Below are 17,191 nucleotides of genomic sequence, written 5' to 3' on the forward strand. Positions count from 1 at the left end.
TAAAATGGATGGACTAAGACATGGATTCTGGACCCAGGAGTTAGAATTTAAATGCTGGACTTTCTCCAGGTAATCAGCTTAAGAAAAAAATGACCCTTGTGGTATCCTGTAAAACAACCTTCTCCCTTCCCCTTAACTGGTCAGTTCATGAGAATCAATAAACATCACTACCACCTGAAGAGAGGTTCCATTCTTTCCACTTCTGCCATGGGTACCAACTCACACTGGCACCTCAAGTCATTGCAAGACTAGTCACATCCTGTCCCACTGAGGCAAGATAAGGCAATCCAGTTGGTGGAACAGAGTTCAAAGGGAGGTAACAGACACACAAAACTTTTGATCCCAAACTTGCCATGTGTAAAAGGCATTCTAACTAGCGTGTTTTTCAGTGCCTTTAACAATGACCACTAACACCTCAGAGCCCAGAGCAAATAGAAAGTGATGACACCTTCCAAGATTTGGACAGCAGGTTTTGCTGTCTTCAGACTCTCATCATTGGCCTAATGAGATATTACAGTTAAGGGATACCAAATTAATCAGCCCTTTACACTCAAAAGCATGCAAATAAATGGATTAATATTTTTATTATTCTTATCAACAACTATTACGATTTATTAGAGTAGCATGTGCTACTTTAGGTATAGATAGTTGTTTATAAAGCCCAAAGAATGCTAACTCTCCTTGGATAGAATACTGGGTATATCTGGGTAGCAGATACATTTAGTAGCAACAAAGCAGACACTGAAGTTATTCAATGGAGTTAGAATACACGAACCATGATTTTTTACATTGTTGTGGTCTTAGTGAAATGTTTAATTTCTCTTGGTCCAAAACAGAAATAATATTAAAGTCAGTTTCATAAGATTATTAAGAACCACTACTGGCCATCAACCAGAGCTTACTGGCTAAAGAGCATCCATCCTACCTGCTAATACCACGGGTCTAAAAGCTGAGCTGTTACAATGCTAGTTACTATTGTTAGTTTCTAATTTATCATTTTATGATTTTTTCCTATATGGGCTCTATGAAGATTTTAATAATCAAGAAATATAACCCTTAGAGTTTAACCTTAATTTAGTTCAGCTATTCAGAAGATTTGGTCATGGAGATCAATTACCAAAAACTAAAATTTAAAAAGTTAGAAAAGAGAAAGTTGAACCTGCTATCATATTGAGCCATCAACTAGACTTCTTTCCACTGTCACATGAGCTCTGGTTGCTCTGTCCTTAATTTAAAGCAAATTCCATTTGAAATAATAATACAAATTCTATAAACAACTAATATTAATACACCACTTAAAACCTTATCCAAAGTGGGCTCTATGCCACCTCTTCCACAGAAGTCACAATAAAACGAACCAGGCCACCTAGCTCTAATCTCAGCTCTGACACTAGCTGTTGTGACCTTGAACCTGGGACCTCGCGCCATTATTTACAGAATGGAAGCCCGAGTTCTGCTCAGCAGCCAGCTCATCATCCGTAGCTCAAACAGGAAACAGTCCTTTGGAAAGCTCTGTGCAGTACGAAGCCAGGCTGTGTGATTTTAATGACAGTCTTGGGGTGAGCCCCAGCAAACACATGGGTGCCAAAGCTACCAGCTATTGAGTTTCAATTTAGAAACTGGCCAGACTCCCTACTGTCACGGGGAGGCTGGAGTAGCGAAGAGCTGCTTAGCTTAGCTGTGTTAGAGAAATCTCCCCCTAACCTACAAACATGGACATGGCCTCGAAACTCTGGAAACCCAAATCTTAATCCGGCTGAGGGCAGGAAGGTGCCCTGGAAAGAGAAGAAACTAGAGACTGGCTTTCTATCCAGGCAAAACTGTAATCGGATTTTTTCTCAATCTCGCTTTTACCTTAACCTTTTGCCACTATCTCTATACTTCCCTGTTTTCCCCAGGCAGTGGGATCAGAGTGCCTCCTTGAAGTGTGTCCCGATGGCTGACAGAGCCACTACTAAGCCACAGCACGAGGCTGACCCTCCACACAAAATGGACCAAGATGAGAAGTCCCCTCTCCCCCTACACCTGAGAGTAATAAGCCTTCGTGTCCCATCTATGTTCTACATAGTTACTGCAGAAAAGAGAAACAAGAAACTGCCAAAAATCCCCAGCCAGAGAATTAAAAGAATTGCCTGCTCTTCCAGAAGTACGAGGTTTGATTCTCAGCACCCACGTGGAAGCTTACAATCATTCAAAACTAGTTCCAGAGGATTTGGTGCCCTATTCTGATGTCTTCCTGCACCGTGCATGCATATGATACACAGACATATTTATAGGCAAAACATCCATAGGCATATAGAAAATAAAATATAAAAAATTGTGTAGGTGATTATATCTTAATCTGGCATTCACCAAAGTATTTTCTCTTTTTTGTAAAAGATTCTATCTATCTATCTATCTGTCTGTCTGTCTGTCTGTCTGTCTGTCTGTCTATCTATCTATCTATCTATCTAGTATGCTTATAGTGTTCTGCCTGCTATCTGTCTGTCTGTCTGTCTATTTATTTATTTATTTATTTATTTAGTATGCTTATAGTGTTCTGCCTGCTATCTATCTGTCTGTCTATTCATTCATTCATTCATTCATTCATTCATTCATTCATTCATGTTTATAGTGTTCTGCCTGCATGCCAGAAGAGGGCACCAGATGTCATTGGAGATGGTTATGAGCCATCATGTGGTTGCTGGGAATTGAATTCAGAATCTCTGGAAAAGCAGCCAGAATTCTTAACCCCCAAGCCATCTCTCCAGCCCCATTTTAAAAGTATTAAATAGAAAATGAACAATCATTTTCTTAGTTCCAACACCAGCCACAGTACTTAGCTGTTTATAGCTGTGTGACAACTGGCAAACAATCTAATGTTTTATATTCTTTTCATTTTATACATGAAGGTAATAGTGATCCTTAATATGAAGATGAGTGAGTTTATATATGACATTTAGATCAATGCATATCATACCACTCAGATTTACTGTTTAGTAGCTGTGAATTCATTTTCCAATTACAATATTCTTTATCTAACCCCATCCATCCTTCCAAAATTAACAGTGGCTTTCCTTTTTAATTCTCTCTCCCTCTCTCTCTGTGTCTCTCTCTCTCTGTGTGTGTCTCTCTGTCTCTGTCTCTGTCTCTTTCTCTCTATCTCTCATCTTCAAATATTACCACTTCATTAAGTCATAGGGTCGTAGTAAACACTTTCAAGTATTTCCTACGAAAACCAAACCCTTCATTTCATCTTGTTTCAAGTCCAGGCACAGTCTCCTGTCTTCTTTGTCTATGTGTGTGATCCCTGTGACGTTGATCTTGTTCACTATAACTAATCCCTCTTTCTACATGCATACAATCTTCTTCCCATTGCCATCCAAATGCACTAAGAAGAGTTCTCCTTGCATGAGACTATTCCCCAGTCAGCCAAGTGCTGGCCATGCAAACATAAGGCCCTTGATTTGATCCCTCGAATACATTAATTTAAGAAAAACAGCCGGGCATCGTGGTAAGCGGTGTGGCTGGACACCCTGGAGAGGCAGAGTCAGCGTAACCCCCGAGGGTTTGCTGCCTAGTCCGTCTAGCTTAATGGGCAAGCTCTAGGCCAATTAGAGAACTCATCTCAAAATACAAGGTAGATGACTCCTGAATAAGATTTAAAGTTTGTCTTTGCACATACATGAACACATATGGGAACAGACATCTGCACTGAATAGAGTAGTTTCTTCCTTTGATGCCTATCAATATTCTGAACTATCATGATGCAGACTTGCTTCTCTATTTGATTTCAAATCTTTTTTGTGCATTGGCAAAGCCAGTGAGTGGGCAGGCCCTATAACACACTTACTGGTTGACTCTATACATCATGAGTGATTGACATTGGACATGGTAGAGGACTCCCATGGCTACTTCTTCTTGCCTCTTGAAAATTCTCCTTGACCCTCTGAAATGCTGCAGTCACATGGTTCTCACACCAGCATCTACTGCTTTGGCCCACATACTGCCTTAAATGTGTACCGAGAAAAATGTGAAAAAGGCAATGTGTGAACATATGGGTAAAAGCATTTGACAGGGAAGAGATATGAGCAGACAGAAGAAACTTAAGATCTGTTGTGATCCTAGGAAGAGGAATACATTTCTTAGCAGTAGGATGTAGTCCTGGAAAGAAGACACAGCCATTTTAGAGGGCCCTGAAGTCGAAGAACTTGGACTCCATTGTGTTGTCAGTGGAGAGCCCCTGACCAGTTAGGATTAATTATATATCTGCTCTTCCTTACAATTAAATAATCCCAAATCCAGGATCTTTTACCCCCTAGAAAACATTTCTAACACCTGTCCTTCCTGTCCTTTCCCCCACCCCATGACTATTATCTTATTATTACCTTATGTATTATTCTGTAGCTCTGATAAAATACCAAGACCAAGTCAATTTATTGAAAAAGACAGTTAGTTATTTGGGCTTACAGTTCTAGAGGAATAAGGGTCCATCAAAGTGGGGAAGTGGAAGACATAGCAGCCATAACAGGAAACTGAGAGCTCTCACCCTTTACCATAAGCATGAAGCAGGGGGAGCCAACTGGAAGTGGTGTGTTTATTTAACCTCAAAACAAGTTCATCATTCTAAATGCCAGTGCAAGCCAAGGTCTCCTGATATGATCAGTGAGAGACGAATCGTAAGCAGACATGGGCTGGAGGGGGTCTCAGCAAGACTGAGGTGGAGACAAATTTATGCCAAGCAATCAGACTTTTTATACACTTATCAGAAACAGGGTATAATGATAGCTTCCAGGATAAAATGACGTTTGCAAGCTATACAAGGTACACAAGATCAATGCCTAAGACTAACTGCCCTGTCAAATTTCTATATGATTCATTGACCTCAAAGGGACACAGAGGAAAGAAGGGGGACCTGAACACTTCACTGCCTGAGGGAGTACTGTGGTTTCCCAGAAACTGAAAGGCTCACATTGACCTGGGAGCCACAGACTCTAACTTGAAAAAAATCTATGATTCATGCCTCTCAAGGAAGCTATTGCAGACCAACTTCATGATTTTCCAAACCCAATGACATACTTCCTCCAGCAAGACTGCAACCCCTAAACCTCTCCAAAGAGCAACACCAACTGGAGACCAAATGTTCCAATGCTGAGACTATGAGGGGTGTTTCTCGTTTAAACCACCACATCTTCTATGTTTTCATTTTTGACTTTTGCCTGTCTACATTAGGACTAACCTTTCAATTGTAGTTACATAACAAAACATACAGTGACCTTTAGTCACTTGCTCTGATACAAAGAAAGTGTGCAGTTTGCTCTCACGGCCTCCTTTTTATATTTAAAACATGAATCTTGTTGTTTGTTTGTTTGTTTGTTTGAGACAAGGTCCCACTATGTAGTTCTGGTTGTCCTGGAATTCACTATGTAAACCAGCTGGCCTCAAATTCACAGAGATCCACATGCCTCTGTCTCCCAAGTTCTGGGATTAAAGGCATGGACCACTACACATGGCTAGAGCATGAATCCTTGATTGAACTGATTAATAACCAGGAGGGAAAGTCTCAATGACCCTAGAACTGTCTATACCACTGGGTGCCATTAATGAGGTACAACATATAGAAGGCACGTAAGTATCCATTATCAAAGAAAAATACCAATTATCAGTAATTACAGGCTGGATGAATTTGGATACCAGGATGGGCAAACCATGGCAATAAAAGCCAAGACGCAGTGTTCTATATGAACAGATACAAATGCATAGTGATCGATCTAGGCTCACAAAAATTAGAGACTTACTCCAACAACTTAGAAGAAATGTCTGTAAGAAAGAGCACAATTAATATCTTATTTTTATACTGTCCATCATAAATCACTAAGGTTTCTAAAAGACAACTAGTAAACAAAATTCAAATTACCAAATTGGAACATGCCAAAATAAAAACAACACAATGTTAGGAAAATGCAATGACCTTTAAATCTGGCAAATATTCCCACAAAGCCCACACTGGCTGAGAAGTTGTGTAGATTTATAAAAGTGTTTTATTATGAATCCAATTTCCCTCAGTGCTCAGATGGGGTGTGTATGGGGATCACATATAAGCGTCCAGGAAAGACTATTTGTGAAAGTGCAGCCCAGTTGCAGCAAGAGAACCAAGCAGTTTGGAGTCATCAATACCATGAGATGACCACGAAGAATAGCCGCAGTGGTGAAAGAGAGCCAGCAGGAGCCTGGAAGTTAGGCAGTGTGTGCTGCAGAGGGTGGAGCCAGGCAAGTGACCCAAGCCCTTGGGAAGAGCTCAGAAGATCTCGAATGTATCACAGACATTGGATATTGCGTTGTTTACACGGTTGGTGAAACTTTTAAAGTTGTATGTTTTATATTGTGAAGTTAGTATTAACATGCTGTCTTGGGGATAAATGAGGAAGGAAAGGTTCTGAGTGAAAAGCAATGTGTTTACATGTCAAGTTGACAAAGGTTCAGTTGTGATGGCTACTCATTCAACTTGACACAAGGTAGAATCATCAAAGAGGAAAGAACCTCACTAGAGAAAACGGCTCCATAAGACCAGGCTATAGGCAAGCCTGTAGGGCATTGTATGAATTAATGACTGATGGGGATAGGGTCAATCTTGAGATGGTAGCCTTGGTGCTAAGAGAAAGCAATGGGGATAAAGCCAGTAAGCAGCACTCTCCATGGCCTCTGCTTCAGCCCCTGACTCCATGTTCTTGTTCTGCTTAAGTTCCTGCCCTCAGTGCCTTTGGTGATAAACTGGAATGTGGAAATTTGAGTGAAATAAACCCTTTCTTCCCCAAATTGCCTTTTCACTAAGGTGTTTTATCACAATAGTAACCCTAACTAAAAAAAAAAAAAAAAAAGTGCAATGGCCCATGGCTGTGGCTAAATTCAGATGCAAATCTACTGCCAGACCCACTTCCTAGCTGAGAATACCGTGATTTTGCAGGCAAACCAAATACTGCTCTTACTGCATAAATGAACAGTTGATAAGAGACTCAATTCTCCTTGCAAAATACAAGCTTCTTCCTCAACATTTATCCACTGTAAAAAGAGCAAACCTTCCCTTAGGCCACAAGGTTAATGTCAACTATCCCACAGGCAGAACTAACTCATCTTAGCAGGAAAGACCAATCCTTTCAGAAACAGTGAGCTGTTTTCTTCCTTTTCTAACTAACCTTGATTTTTGCAAAATGTTGATATTTTACTTTATTGTTTACTAACTCTGTGTGTGTGTGTGTGTGTGTGTGTGTGTGTGTGTGCGCGCGCGCAGGTGTATAGGGTTTTATTCATGTGATAGCAATGTCTAAGGCTCGAAGAGAGCATCAGGTCCCATAAAGCTGGACTTACAGATAGCTGTTGGCTGTTCATTGTGGGTGCTGGGAACCAAACCCCAGTTATCCCCAAGAGCAGCAGGTGTTCTTAACCACTTTGTCTCTCCAATCCCTGCACTCAGATCTTAAAGCTTGTCAAATCATGTCTTTCTTGTCCACATACTTGCCAAAATTTCCCCCAAATCCAGCTCACCTTGGCATGTCCTCTTCTGACTGCTCTCCCAAACACAACGGTGGCAAAACTAGTGTCCAGATGTCCATGACTTCTCACAGAACCTACTCAAAAAACATTGAGCCTTTCTCCTTGAAATGCTAATGTTGGAGACATTTTTTAGGCAATATCCACACTGAAGTGTGGGGTGTGTACTTGTCATAGCCACACAGCTGTCCTCCAATCCTACCCAACCAGCAGAGCCATGATATCCTGAATCTCTTCTTTGTGTGAGGCCTCCTGAAGATGATTGGGACACAGAACGCAAATCCCTGTGAAAGAGCACTGTGTGAAGCAAAGCTTCCTCAGAGAACAGGTTGGCAGTTCTGTACAAGGCTAAACATTTTTTTAATGTGCTGGGGAGAGGAATGCTTGTATGTGTTCGTGTACCCGTGTGCCTATTTTGTGACCATGCTCATCTGATGTGTGTGCATGTGGAGGACTGAAGTTGACGTCAGGGGTTGGTCTTTTGTTGTCCTCCTTCCTTTTGTTCCAAACATGGTCTTTCACTGAACCTAGAGCTTGTCATTTCAGCTAGACTGGTTGGCCAGTGAACTCCAGACTTCCTGCTGTCTCAGCCCTCTTCACTGGTGAGCTTTCAGATACAGGCCACCACACATGGGTTTTGCATGAGTGGTAGAGATCTGAACTCATGTACGAACACTTCTGCAGGAAGCACATTTCCACCTGAGCCATCTTCCCAGCTCCTACAACACTTGCTACAAGAACACAGTTTATTTGACTTAAAACTCCTACTCTGGTTCACACAAGAGAAATGAGTAAGTCACACAAACTGGAAGCAGTTGTTTTCAGTGGTTCACTAATAACAATCACTGACTAGAAACACTCCACGTGTTCTGAATAAGTGTCAGTATTTCCACAGCACAGAATATTGCTCAGGTACTACTCTTCAATAGCAACAAGATGTATGTGGCATTATGTGACATTCTAGAAGAGGAAAATCACAGAGACGGAATCCAGATCAGTATTGTCAGGGACTATAGGAGTATAAGGCATGCATGAACTTTGCAAGGTGTTAGAATTGTTCTAGCTCTTCATTGCAATGTTGGTTACAGGAATATGTGTTTTCCAAAAGTGTGAGAACTATAAAATTTTACCATAGATGATTCACACCCAAATAATCCAAGTTTTAAAAACCTTTAAAATATTAATATGAAACCATAAAGTACAGAACAAGAAATGAGTAAGAAATATGCATCTATATCTATATTGAGAATGGAGTCTATAAATACATTTCGAATGGAGGCCAAGTTATTGAAAATAACACCGACACAATTGGAATGATACTTTATCTGGACAGAGAAGGTAAGAAGCTTATTTTATGTCCGCTTAAAACACACTTTTGCTATAATTATGAATATGATGTGAATTCATAGGACAAAAAGAACCTACTTTTATTTCTTATATAATTTCTCCATCAAGATTTATGCCAGCAGGACAATATCTTTCATTTCACACTTGACTCTTCACAGCCTAGTTGGAAAAGCTATCATTTTTCCTCCAGAATATTTTAAGATATTCTATATCACCAAGGGTGTTGCTTGAGGCTTAGAAAATTTTCATATTTCTCTTGGGCACATATGCCAACATTGTTGCTGATGTTCTTCTGCAAGGAGACCTAACTCTGCCTAATTTTAATTGGGACATTGGCCCCATTCCTCCAGTTGACCAATGTCATTTCCATAGAGTCCATTCACATCTCTTCTGTCTTGAAAAGGCTGAAATTACTCTTATTTTGCCTCTATGTCGTATATCTGAGTGTTGGAAGGGAGGCAAGAGGGAGATGGACAGACAGGAAGGTTTATGAAATTGATATTTCTAAAGTAACTTTGGGAGAGCAATATTCAGGTGAGAGATGACTCTCTACTGAATATGTTCCTGGAACAATAGCTTCTTGTGCGATGCTCTCCTTTAGCCAGGTACGCCTGCTCCCATATTGAGTTCAGAGCAGCTTCAGATTACCAGCATGGCTGTCATAAGATTAGGCCCACTAGCATTCCTTTGTTCAAGAAAGGAAAGGCTAACAGGGCTCAGGAGGGATTCAGAAGCCGCTCATTAGGCCCAACCCCTCTGACGTTTCTTCTGTGGTATGGCTGCCCTTAAGTTGTTCCTGCTCCTTTAGATAAATCCTTACCTAAGCTCCTGTAAGTAACCCCAAGTAAACTTGAGATTCACCAAATGCATTTAAGGTAGAATCATTTCTTTGGTGCCCTTCCTGGGGTGAATAAATATCTTTTCATATCTCCTTAGGAAAAGTTAAGCCAATACATGTATATCTTTTGTTGTCCTGTAAATACATATCATCTGATTATGAATATGTTAGGATATGTTTTCAACTGAAGATGTTTTATACTCAATGTATCAATTACAGTTTGTTGATACCATTCCACTTGGATACCTATCAGATACTATGTCACATGGTTTAGCTACATTCCTAAGTAGGTTGAGAGCATGATCTAAGCATAGAGCTTAACATTCAATGAACAGTCACTGAGCAACCACCAGCCTGTGTCTTAAACTTGCCCTTGATAGTATGGCAGCACTTGTAGTATGTCTATGAAGGCATGCCTCTTGGTATCCCCATCAGATTAATGGACAAAAGAACCTCAGATAATGTTCCATGCATTGCCCAGAAACACAATGAAACACACTCTGCACCTCTGGATAGCTGTTCAGTTTGTCTAGCTATACAACCTGCATATTTAAAGCCACCGTTACTACTCTATACCCCACAGTGAAGAAACCACAAGACATGAAGGTTGTGAAGGATCTAAGAGAGGGCCTGAGCACCCACGGTGTCCTAGGACAGTTGAAGACCACCTCCATCAAACAGTCCACAGAGATCTGACACATCACTTGAGACCTTGGTTGTGCTTAACAAAATGCCACAAATACCTTCCCCAGCAGTGAGGCAACCCAGAAGCAGCAGGGAGTAAAGAAATCCAACGTGCCAACCTACTCCTCCAGGCCTCAGAGATCTGGGAAGTTGGCTGTGGGAGGCAGTGAGGCGGGCCACCCCTGTCACTGGCAGCTGTGCCATCCTTCTCTGCATGCAGGGAGGGAACGGTACAAGCAGCTCTTGCACCCACACTTTAGCAAAACCGGACTAAATATAGCCACCTTTTTTTCTCTTATGAGCCAGTTCAGGGAGGGTGGTACTGTTCCATTCCACTTCAGAACCAGGCAGGAACCAGCATGATATACAGGAGCAGAACTTCTCTCACTTGCTCCTATGGCTTCCAAAGAGCCATATATATGCAAGGTCCAAATGGACTAGAGAGTGCTGAAGTTCTACATAGCAAACGACAGTGCCCTTAACAAAAGGAATATGCTAAAGTAGACTCAGATGCGCTTTCTAGAACTTTCTTGTCCATAGGAAACAATGGGACTACTAGCATTTGGGAGAAACCCCTTTTGGAAGCACACATTATACATACATGTTCCATGCCCTTTACCCACAACCACACCCATAAATCCTAATGAAAGGCTCACTCAATGCTGCTACTCCTCCATTAGCCTGTCCCTAAATGCCCCATTTGTTTTCAGACCTCCCACGTTATCGTTGCTTGTAGTTTTATTTAGCACTTACAGCACTCTGTCTATTGGGTTTCTCTCTTTCACCAAATTGTAGGTAGGGGAGGAGGAGATGGGAACAGAGTGGCTCAGGCCTCTTCCTTATTACGTCAGCCACCATATCTGCCTTAGTTCTTTCCACAAGGACAGCATCTCATATCCATTGCCAGAAATAGGAAACCTATCTAAAGACCCTCTTTCTCCTAATGAATAAAAGACATAGCATCTTCGGAGTTTAAGGCTTCATACTCCCAATGGCTTCTCGATGACATGTCACCACAGCAGCTGCCATGACTCAGCGCTTCACTCAGTTCTACCGGTAAAGGTTTCCAGAATTTCCCTATCTCTATTCTAGCCCTTGTGCATTCTGGCCTATGAGAACAGCAAAGCGATTGAGGAAGACAGGGTAAGATGAAAGAGATGAGTAAAGCCTGATCTATGTAAGGCAACCATGGGATTAGACCAAGCCCTGTTTGAAGCAGACTGCAAGAGCTATGGGGAGTGGCAAGGACCACTGCCACAGCTAGTTTCCTATCCCAGTTTTGAGGCCTCCTTTCTTATTCATGTAGTCACTCCCTAGGAACTTTCAGTGATGAGTAACCAGTCCACAGTTCTTATTTCCAAACAAAGTGATCAAGAGGAGCTGATGAGGCAGGTAAATCAGATCTGATGGGCTAGAAAATAAAATGAAATTAAGCAAAAAGGGAAGAGGAGGAAGAGGAGGAGGAGGAGGAGACCATTAATGGCATATGTAGTGGAAGAGTGCCATGGACTGGGCTCAGTCGTCCCCCCTCAATCTGTGGGAATCAGGGTTCTGGCAGGTGTGCATGGAGTCAGCGAGAATTGACAAACAGACACAGACAAGAGAGAGTGGGAACATTTGGATTGAGATACCCATGGTTTCACTGCTTCTACAGGTAGACAGTGTTGGGAATTCCTCAACATGGTGTTCAGTATAGGATTCAAATAACTCATAATCACACCCAGTGACTCATCCAACTCTCATTCACCCATTCATTCAGAGAGCACACATGGGCTAGACATAAGACAGAATGAAAAGGGAGTTATAAAAGTCTTGGTGGGATAGCACAATGGCAGAGAAGCCTCTTGTCCATTGCATAGAGCAGAGGGTTTCATCAAAATGCTTCTGGTCTCTCTCCTCATCTTCTTGCAGGGATAAAAACAGAGGATAGTAATCTTATGTGCATGCCTCTGGGAGCCACAGGGCACAGGCTTCCGCAGGAAGTTGTGGATGTCATTTCTTTCTGCTTTAAGGCTGTAAGTATGAGGGGTGGAGCCTCTACAAGGGTGAGTTCACCCAAAGAGCAGTATGAACATGCTCACTGACTAAATGACTCAGAGTCTGAAAGGTGACCCAAGATGATCGCTTGTGATAAAGGTGGTATTGTTATTTCATATTGTTATTCCTTTCTAGGGGCTTAGTTCTTAAACCAAGGTGGGTAGGGTCAGCATTTATTAGGTCTCCAAACCCAGTATCCCATGACTTCGACAAAGTACCTATTCTCTTCCCCTTTGCCAGCTGTTAGTTAGCCTTTCAAGAGGCTCATTCCAGAAAAACTACAGACTCTGAACACTGAATGGATTGTAAGATATCATTTGACAGACTAATATGATCAATTAAGAACAACAACTCGGATCACAAACGTCACTTAGAGCACACAGCTTTCCACTTGAAATACTTTGCTTGACAGGAGGGGGGGCTTCTAGTGCTGAAAATTGGAACTCATCTTCTTGCCATCTAAGAAGAGCTATTCTGTTTGCCCTGCTGTAGAAACACTAAGAGCAGGCTGCTCACTCCTCTTAAAACAAAACAAATAAAACAAACGAACTAACAAAAAAAAAAAATCCCCCATGGAGATAAATCCTTCTCTAGCTCTGTGAAACATGCGCTTATTCATGAAACAACTGCTGTCTCCTAAGTTCCAGGCACTGCTCATAGAATACAGAGACAACTATAACATTACTGCTAGTGGATCAGTATTTCTGGTCTACATTTCCCCCTCTCCCTATAATAGTACAACTAACTCTGAAGGTCAGAATCACATCGGTGAGTAGGGTTGCCTTCATGCTGTATGCATGGAGAGCAGATGACTAGAGAGTCTTCCTTTAAAAATATTCGGCATGACCATACAACCTCAGCACAATGCAGACTGTAAGAGGATATTCTATCCCATGGTTGAAAAGCACATGTGTATGGGAGCAGGTACAGAAATAAAAGCACTCATAATTCTACCCTGCAAATTGTCATCTTTCATTCATTCATTCATTCATTCATTCATTCACAGAGGGTACACACTGGGCTAAACACAAGACCTAAACATAACACATGAAAACCTAAGGTAGTTATGTAAAAGTTCAGGCACCCATAAATGAAAAACAAAGCAAACGCCACGGTTATGGCTAATAAACAAATAGGATTTTCTTAAATTCAATGTAATATGTATATATGTATGTATGTATGCATCACAGTAGTTATAAAACAGTAAACAAAGGACCCCACTTTCCACCTTAAATAGGAAGCCACACATTCAGCAAAATGAGTAAGTGCCCTACTTGCAATTAACGTTTTTACAAGTTCAAGTTTACTTAAAAGGAGGGTTACACATTATAAAAACCCTCTAATTTGTTGCTAATTAGAGAGTGTGGCTGGCATGAATAAGTAAAAAGTTAAAGTGTAAAACAGGTGCTAAACAGTAGACCTTTTTTATAGGGGAGGAATGGCAGAGAGAATAAGGAACATTCATAGGTAGCCTGTGTTCCAGGCACCTTTCTATAAAATCTGTTTTCTACTACACTGTTCCCAAAACAGTATCAAGTCCATTTTTTTCTTCCAGATATAGACACAAAGGCTCAGATATTATTATATGCTATATTTTCTTTTAAGTTGCTCTAATAAAATTCCTCTTTCCTCGACTCACTATTTCTCAGTGAAGATGCATAAGCTGGTCACTATTTGATCTTGACCTGTGATTCTGTACATGATGGTCACATGGATTAGGACATTTAGCCTCCTGATGATCTCAGGGCACAAAACTCTGAAGTAGTAACACTGGGTACCGTTTCCTAAATCTCAAATGAGCACTAACAGAGCAATGCCATTCTCAGCAGGAGAAGAAAACAGTAGTTTTGAGACTTCAAACATGAGGGCTGAGAGGGGCCTTAAAACTTCCCATCTGTGGCATTTGGACAACTAAGAAGGCCTCAGGCACCCTTATGGAGTCAGTTTTAAGAGTTCCATGAATGTTTATTGTGCAATCCACAGGCAGTTTTTGAGGGCATGCTATGAAGCACGTTCTATGCTACTGCTTGGCAAATCGGAGTTTTTGGTCTCAGTCTCCCAGTGCTTCGGATTCCAGTGAGAGACATATGAAGTGTGATATGTGTAGATTTAGGCACTGGTGCTGGGGAATATGAGAGCAGGAGGCCCCCAAACTACCGACATGCTTTTCTACCTGAGAGAAGGGTAGAGGGGTGTGTGTTGGGGAGGTGGACATGTTTCCTGGCACAGTTGGAAAAGCTGAAAGTAGAGACATCTAGCTAAGAGGCTCTGATCCTGAGATCACCCAGACTCAGTCCTGAGTTTACAGGTGTTGAGTGTATGAGTTGGACCCTTGCTACTTCAAGTAAAGGGCCAGGGTATTTATTTCATTTGCTGTCTCCTGAGGCAGAGAGGTGAGGCAGAAGCAAGAAACCCTGTTGGTTGTTCTTCTCTGTAGCCTCCAAGGAACCGGATCATTTCCCTTTGGCAAGCAGCCTGATGTCGCTGGCAACCACGCCTTCCTTTTCCTGCTTCAGGTCCCCTCTAACCCTAAGTGCACTCAGGAACCATAATTCTGGAAGTGAAGGTAGGCTCCCTTTATAATCCTACACTCATTTCACTTTATCTCATCATAGAGGTATGAGACACCAGAAACCCTCCTGCTACACATGCCCTCCCTTTCATCTCCCCCGCCCATATCCCCGGACCTACCCTGAACAAAAAGTCTGTCCTCTAAAGTAAGTGAAAGTGACGTGGAAAACTCCAATCCCTCAAAATTTGCCTGACCCAACTCTTAACCGGAAAGTACAAAACAGGCAGGGCTGTGCAATCAAAATGGCAAACTCGAAGTCCAAAATTATACAAGGAAATAGGAAGGCAGTCTTCAAAGGAAAGAATTTCCCAATCCAAGCGGCTGCCTTACACTGATTCTGTGAACTTTGCTAACCCCTGGGCAGGACTATACAGAAGCAGATGTAAAGGCAGCCCCATCCTAGGGGCATATCTGCTACAGGCACTGCTGGTTACACACAGCGAGGGGTCCTCGACCCAGTGGCAATCCAAGCTTCTGGATGACGCACCTGGCTAGAGTCCTTTCCCACGTGTGGGTGGCAGAGCGTGCATCCCCAGCAATGTGGCCACCCAGCCTACCTTGGCTGGAGGGGAAGGGAAAGGGCAAGTCAGGGCTATTCCCTCGCGCTGGACTTCCCGGTTGTCCACCCATTTCCATCACAAAGCTGAGGACTGGGAGCGCTCTTTTTTCACCTTCTGCCCTGAAGTCCTGCTCACCTACACCTCTCTCAATGGCAAACGAAGCAGGTGCCTCCTGGCCTGGCAAGGCTCAGGTGAGCGCCAAGTGGTACAAGGGAGAAGGGGCCCGCTTGCCGCCACCCCCTTTTCTCTCCTCCCCACCGGAGCCGAGCTTCATCAGGGATGTGTGAATTGGAGTGCGCGGGTTAAGAGGGAGCTTAAAACGCCCCAAGCGTCCCTTACCTTCCACAGCCATTCTCTCAGAGCTTGCCTAACGCATGCATAATTTTCTTGGCCGAGGTACTCCTCCTGCCCCGCGCTCCCCCCTCCCCTTGCTTTCGCCTAAATATTCTGCGCTCATCTGCTCCAGGACCAACCTGCTGCGGTCACGCAAAGCGAACAGCCAGCTCCTGCTCCGCGCGAGGCGGCATGGGAGTTGTAGTCCGTTCTTGCACAATCTCCCAACCCCCTCGAAGCCTCCCATTTGTCCCGTGCAGCTCGATTTCGCCACCACAGTAGGAGCGTATATCTACATTCTGTGACATAGGACTGACTACCTGCTCTTCTACGGACCTCGGAAGGGAACCCCGAGAGTGATGGATGATGACATTTGGGAGGACTACATCTCCCAGACTGCCGTGCTCCTAGCTTCTTTCAGCTTTGAGAGAACTCTTGATTGAGACCTTAGCTGTCATTTAAAAGCTTTTAGGCACCTAGCAGTCTTTGGGAGGGAGACAGCAGGGCAGTGGACTTGGCGGGCCACTGGAATCTGGGCGCACTTGGTCAGTGAGGAGAGCAGATGCGCTGGGGATGCTTGTGGCAGTCCCTCTGGGCCAGAGACTTACTCCACAAGGTGCAGTCAAAACTTGTTCTCATCCTGAAATATTTGGGGTTGTGAGATGTCCCTCCAGGAGAAACAGCTGACTTCTGAACCTCTTGGTTGTTTACAGAGTTAAATACTGACGAGGGTAGGATGGCTTTAAAATCTTCCAAAGACAATATCCTAATGAGGCTGCTAAGATTACATTTTCAGGGCATCAGAGCATGGAATAGCTGGATTCCAAAGTGAGAGGCTGTCAACTTTCCTGGCTAGGGTGTCCCTTGGCTGCCTGTGATAGAGTCTTAACACTATACACAGTTTAGTTGCTTTCCACCTCTGAACCTATGATCTTCCTGTGGGGCTGTCTGGTACAATTTTAAATACATACTACATACATGCGTGCATACATACATATATACAAACAAACAAAGAGAGAATCACATGTATGACAGAAACTCCCTGTCGCACCACTGGAGTTCCTGCCTGGCTACAGGAGGTGGCCTCTTCAGGTTCCATATACCCAATGCATTGAGTCATACCTAAGGACACCCCAGTGATTCTTCGGCACCTCCCCTATCCCAAGTCCCAAGTCTCTGTCTCTTCCTGAAGATGCTCCTTACCTCCTACCACATCAGTTGCAGATTTCCATTCATTCTTATGGCCATCCAGCCATCCCCCTGCCCCTCCCTGCACCCAACCCCTTGCCTCCC

The 17,191-nt window shown here is 42.9% G+C and overlaps 1 protein-coding gene across 8 annotated transcripts in view; it reads right to left on the bottom strand.

Moving 5' to 3' along the window:
* Positions 1 to 16,071, bottom strand: part of Samd12 (sterile alpha motif domain containing 12) — a 503,423-nt gene extending 487,352 nt beyond the window's left edge. For 2 of the 8 annotated variants that reach the window (XM_006521085.4, XM_006521080.4), the window contains exon 1: positions 15,905 to 16,067. In XM_006521085.4, the coding sequence (XP_006521148.1) occupies positions 15,905 to 15,917 (13 nt within the window). In that variant the 5' untranslated portion in view covers positions 15,918 to 16,067. Of the gene's footprint in view, positions 1 to 15,904 lie in introns of all 8 variants that reach the window. The other 6 variants (XM_006521083.4, XM_011245662.3, XM_011245660.3 and 3 more) reach the window with 5 other exon arrangements.
* Positions 16,072 to 17,191: the final 1,120 nt, after the last annotated feature.

This window comes from Mus musculus, chromosome 15 (assembly GCF_000001635.26).
Source record: "Mus musculus strain C57BL/6J chromosome 15, GRCm38.p6 C57BL/6J".
Taxonomy (NCBI): Eukaryota; Metazoa; Chordata; class Mammalia; order Rodentia; family Muridae; genus Mus; species Mus musculus.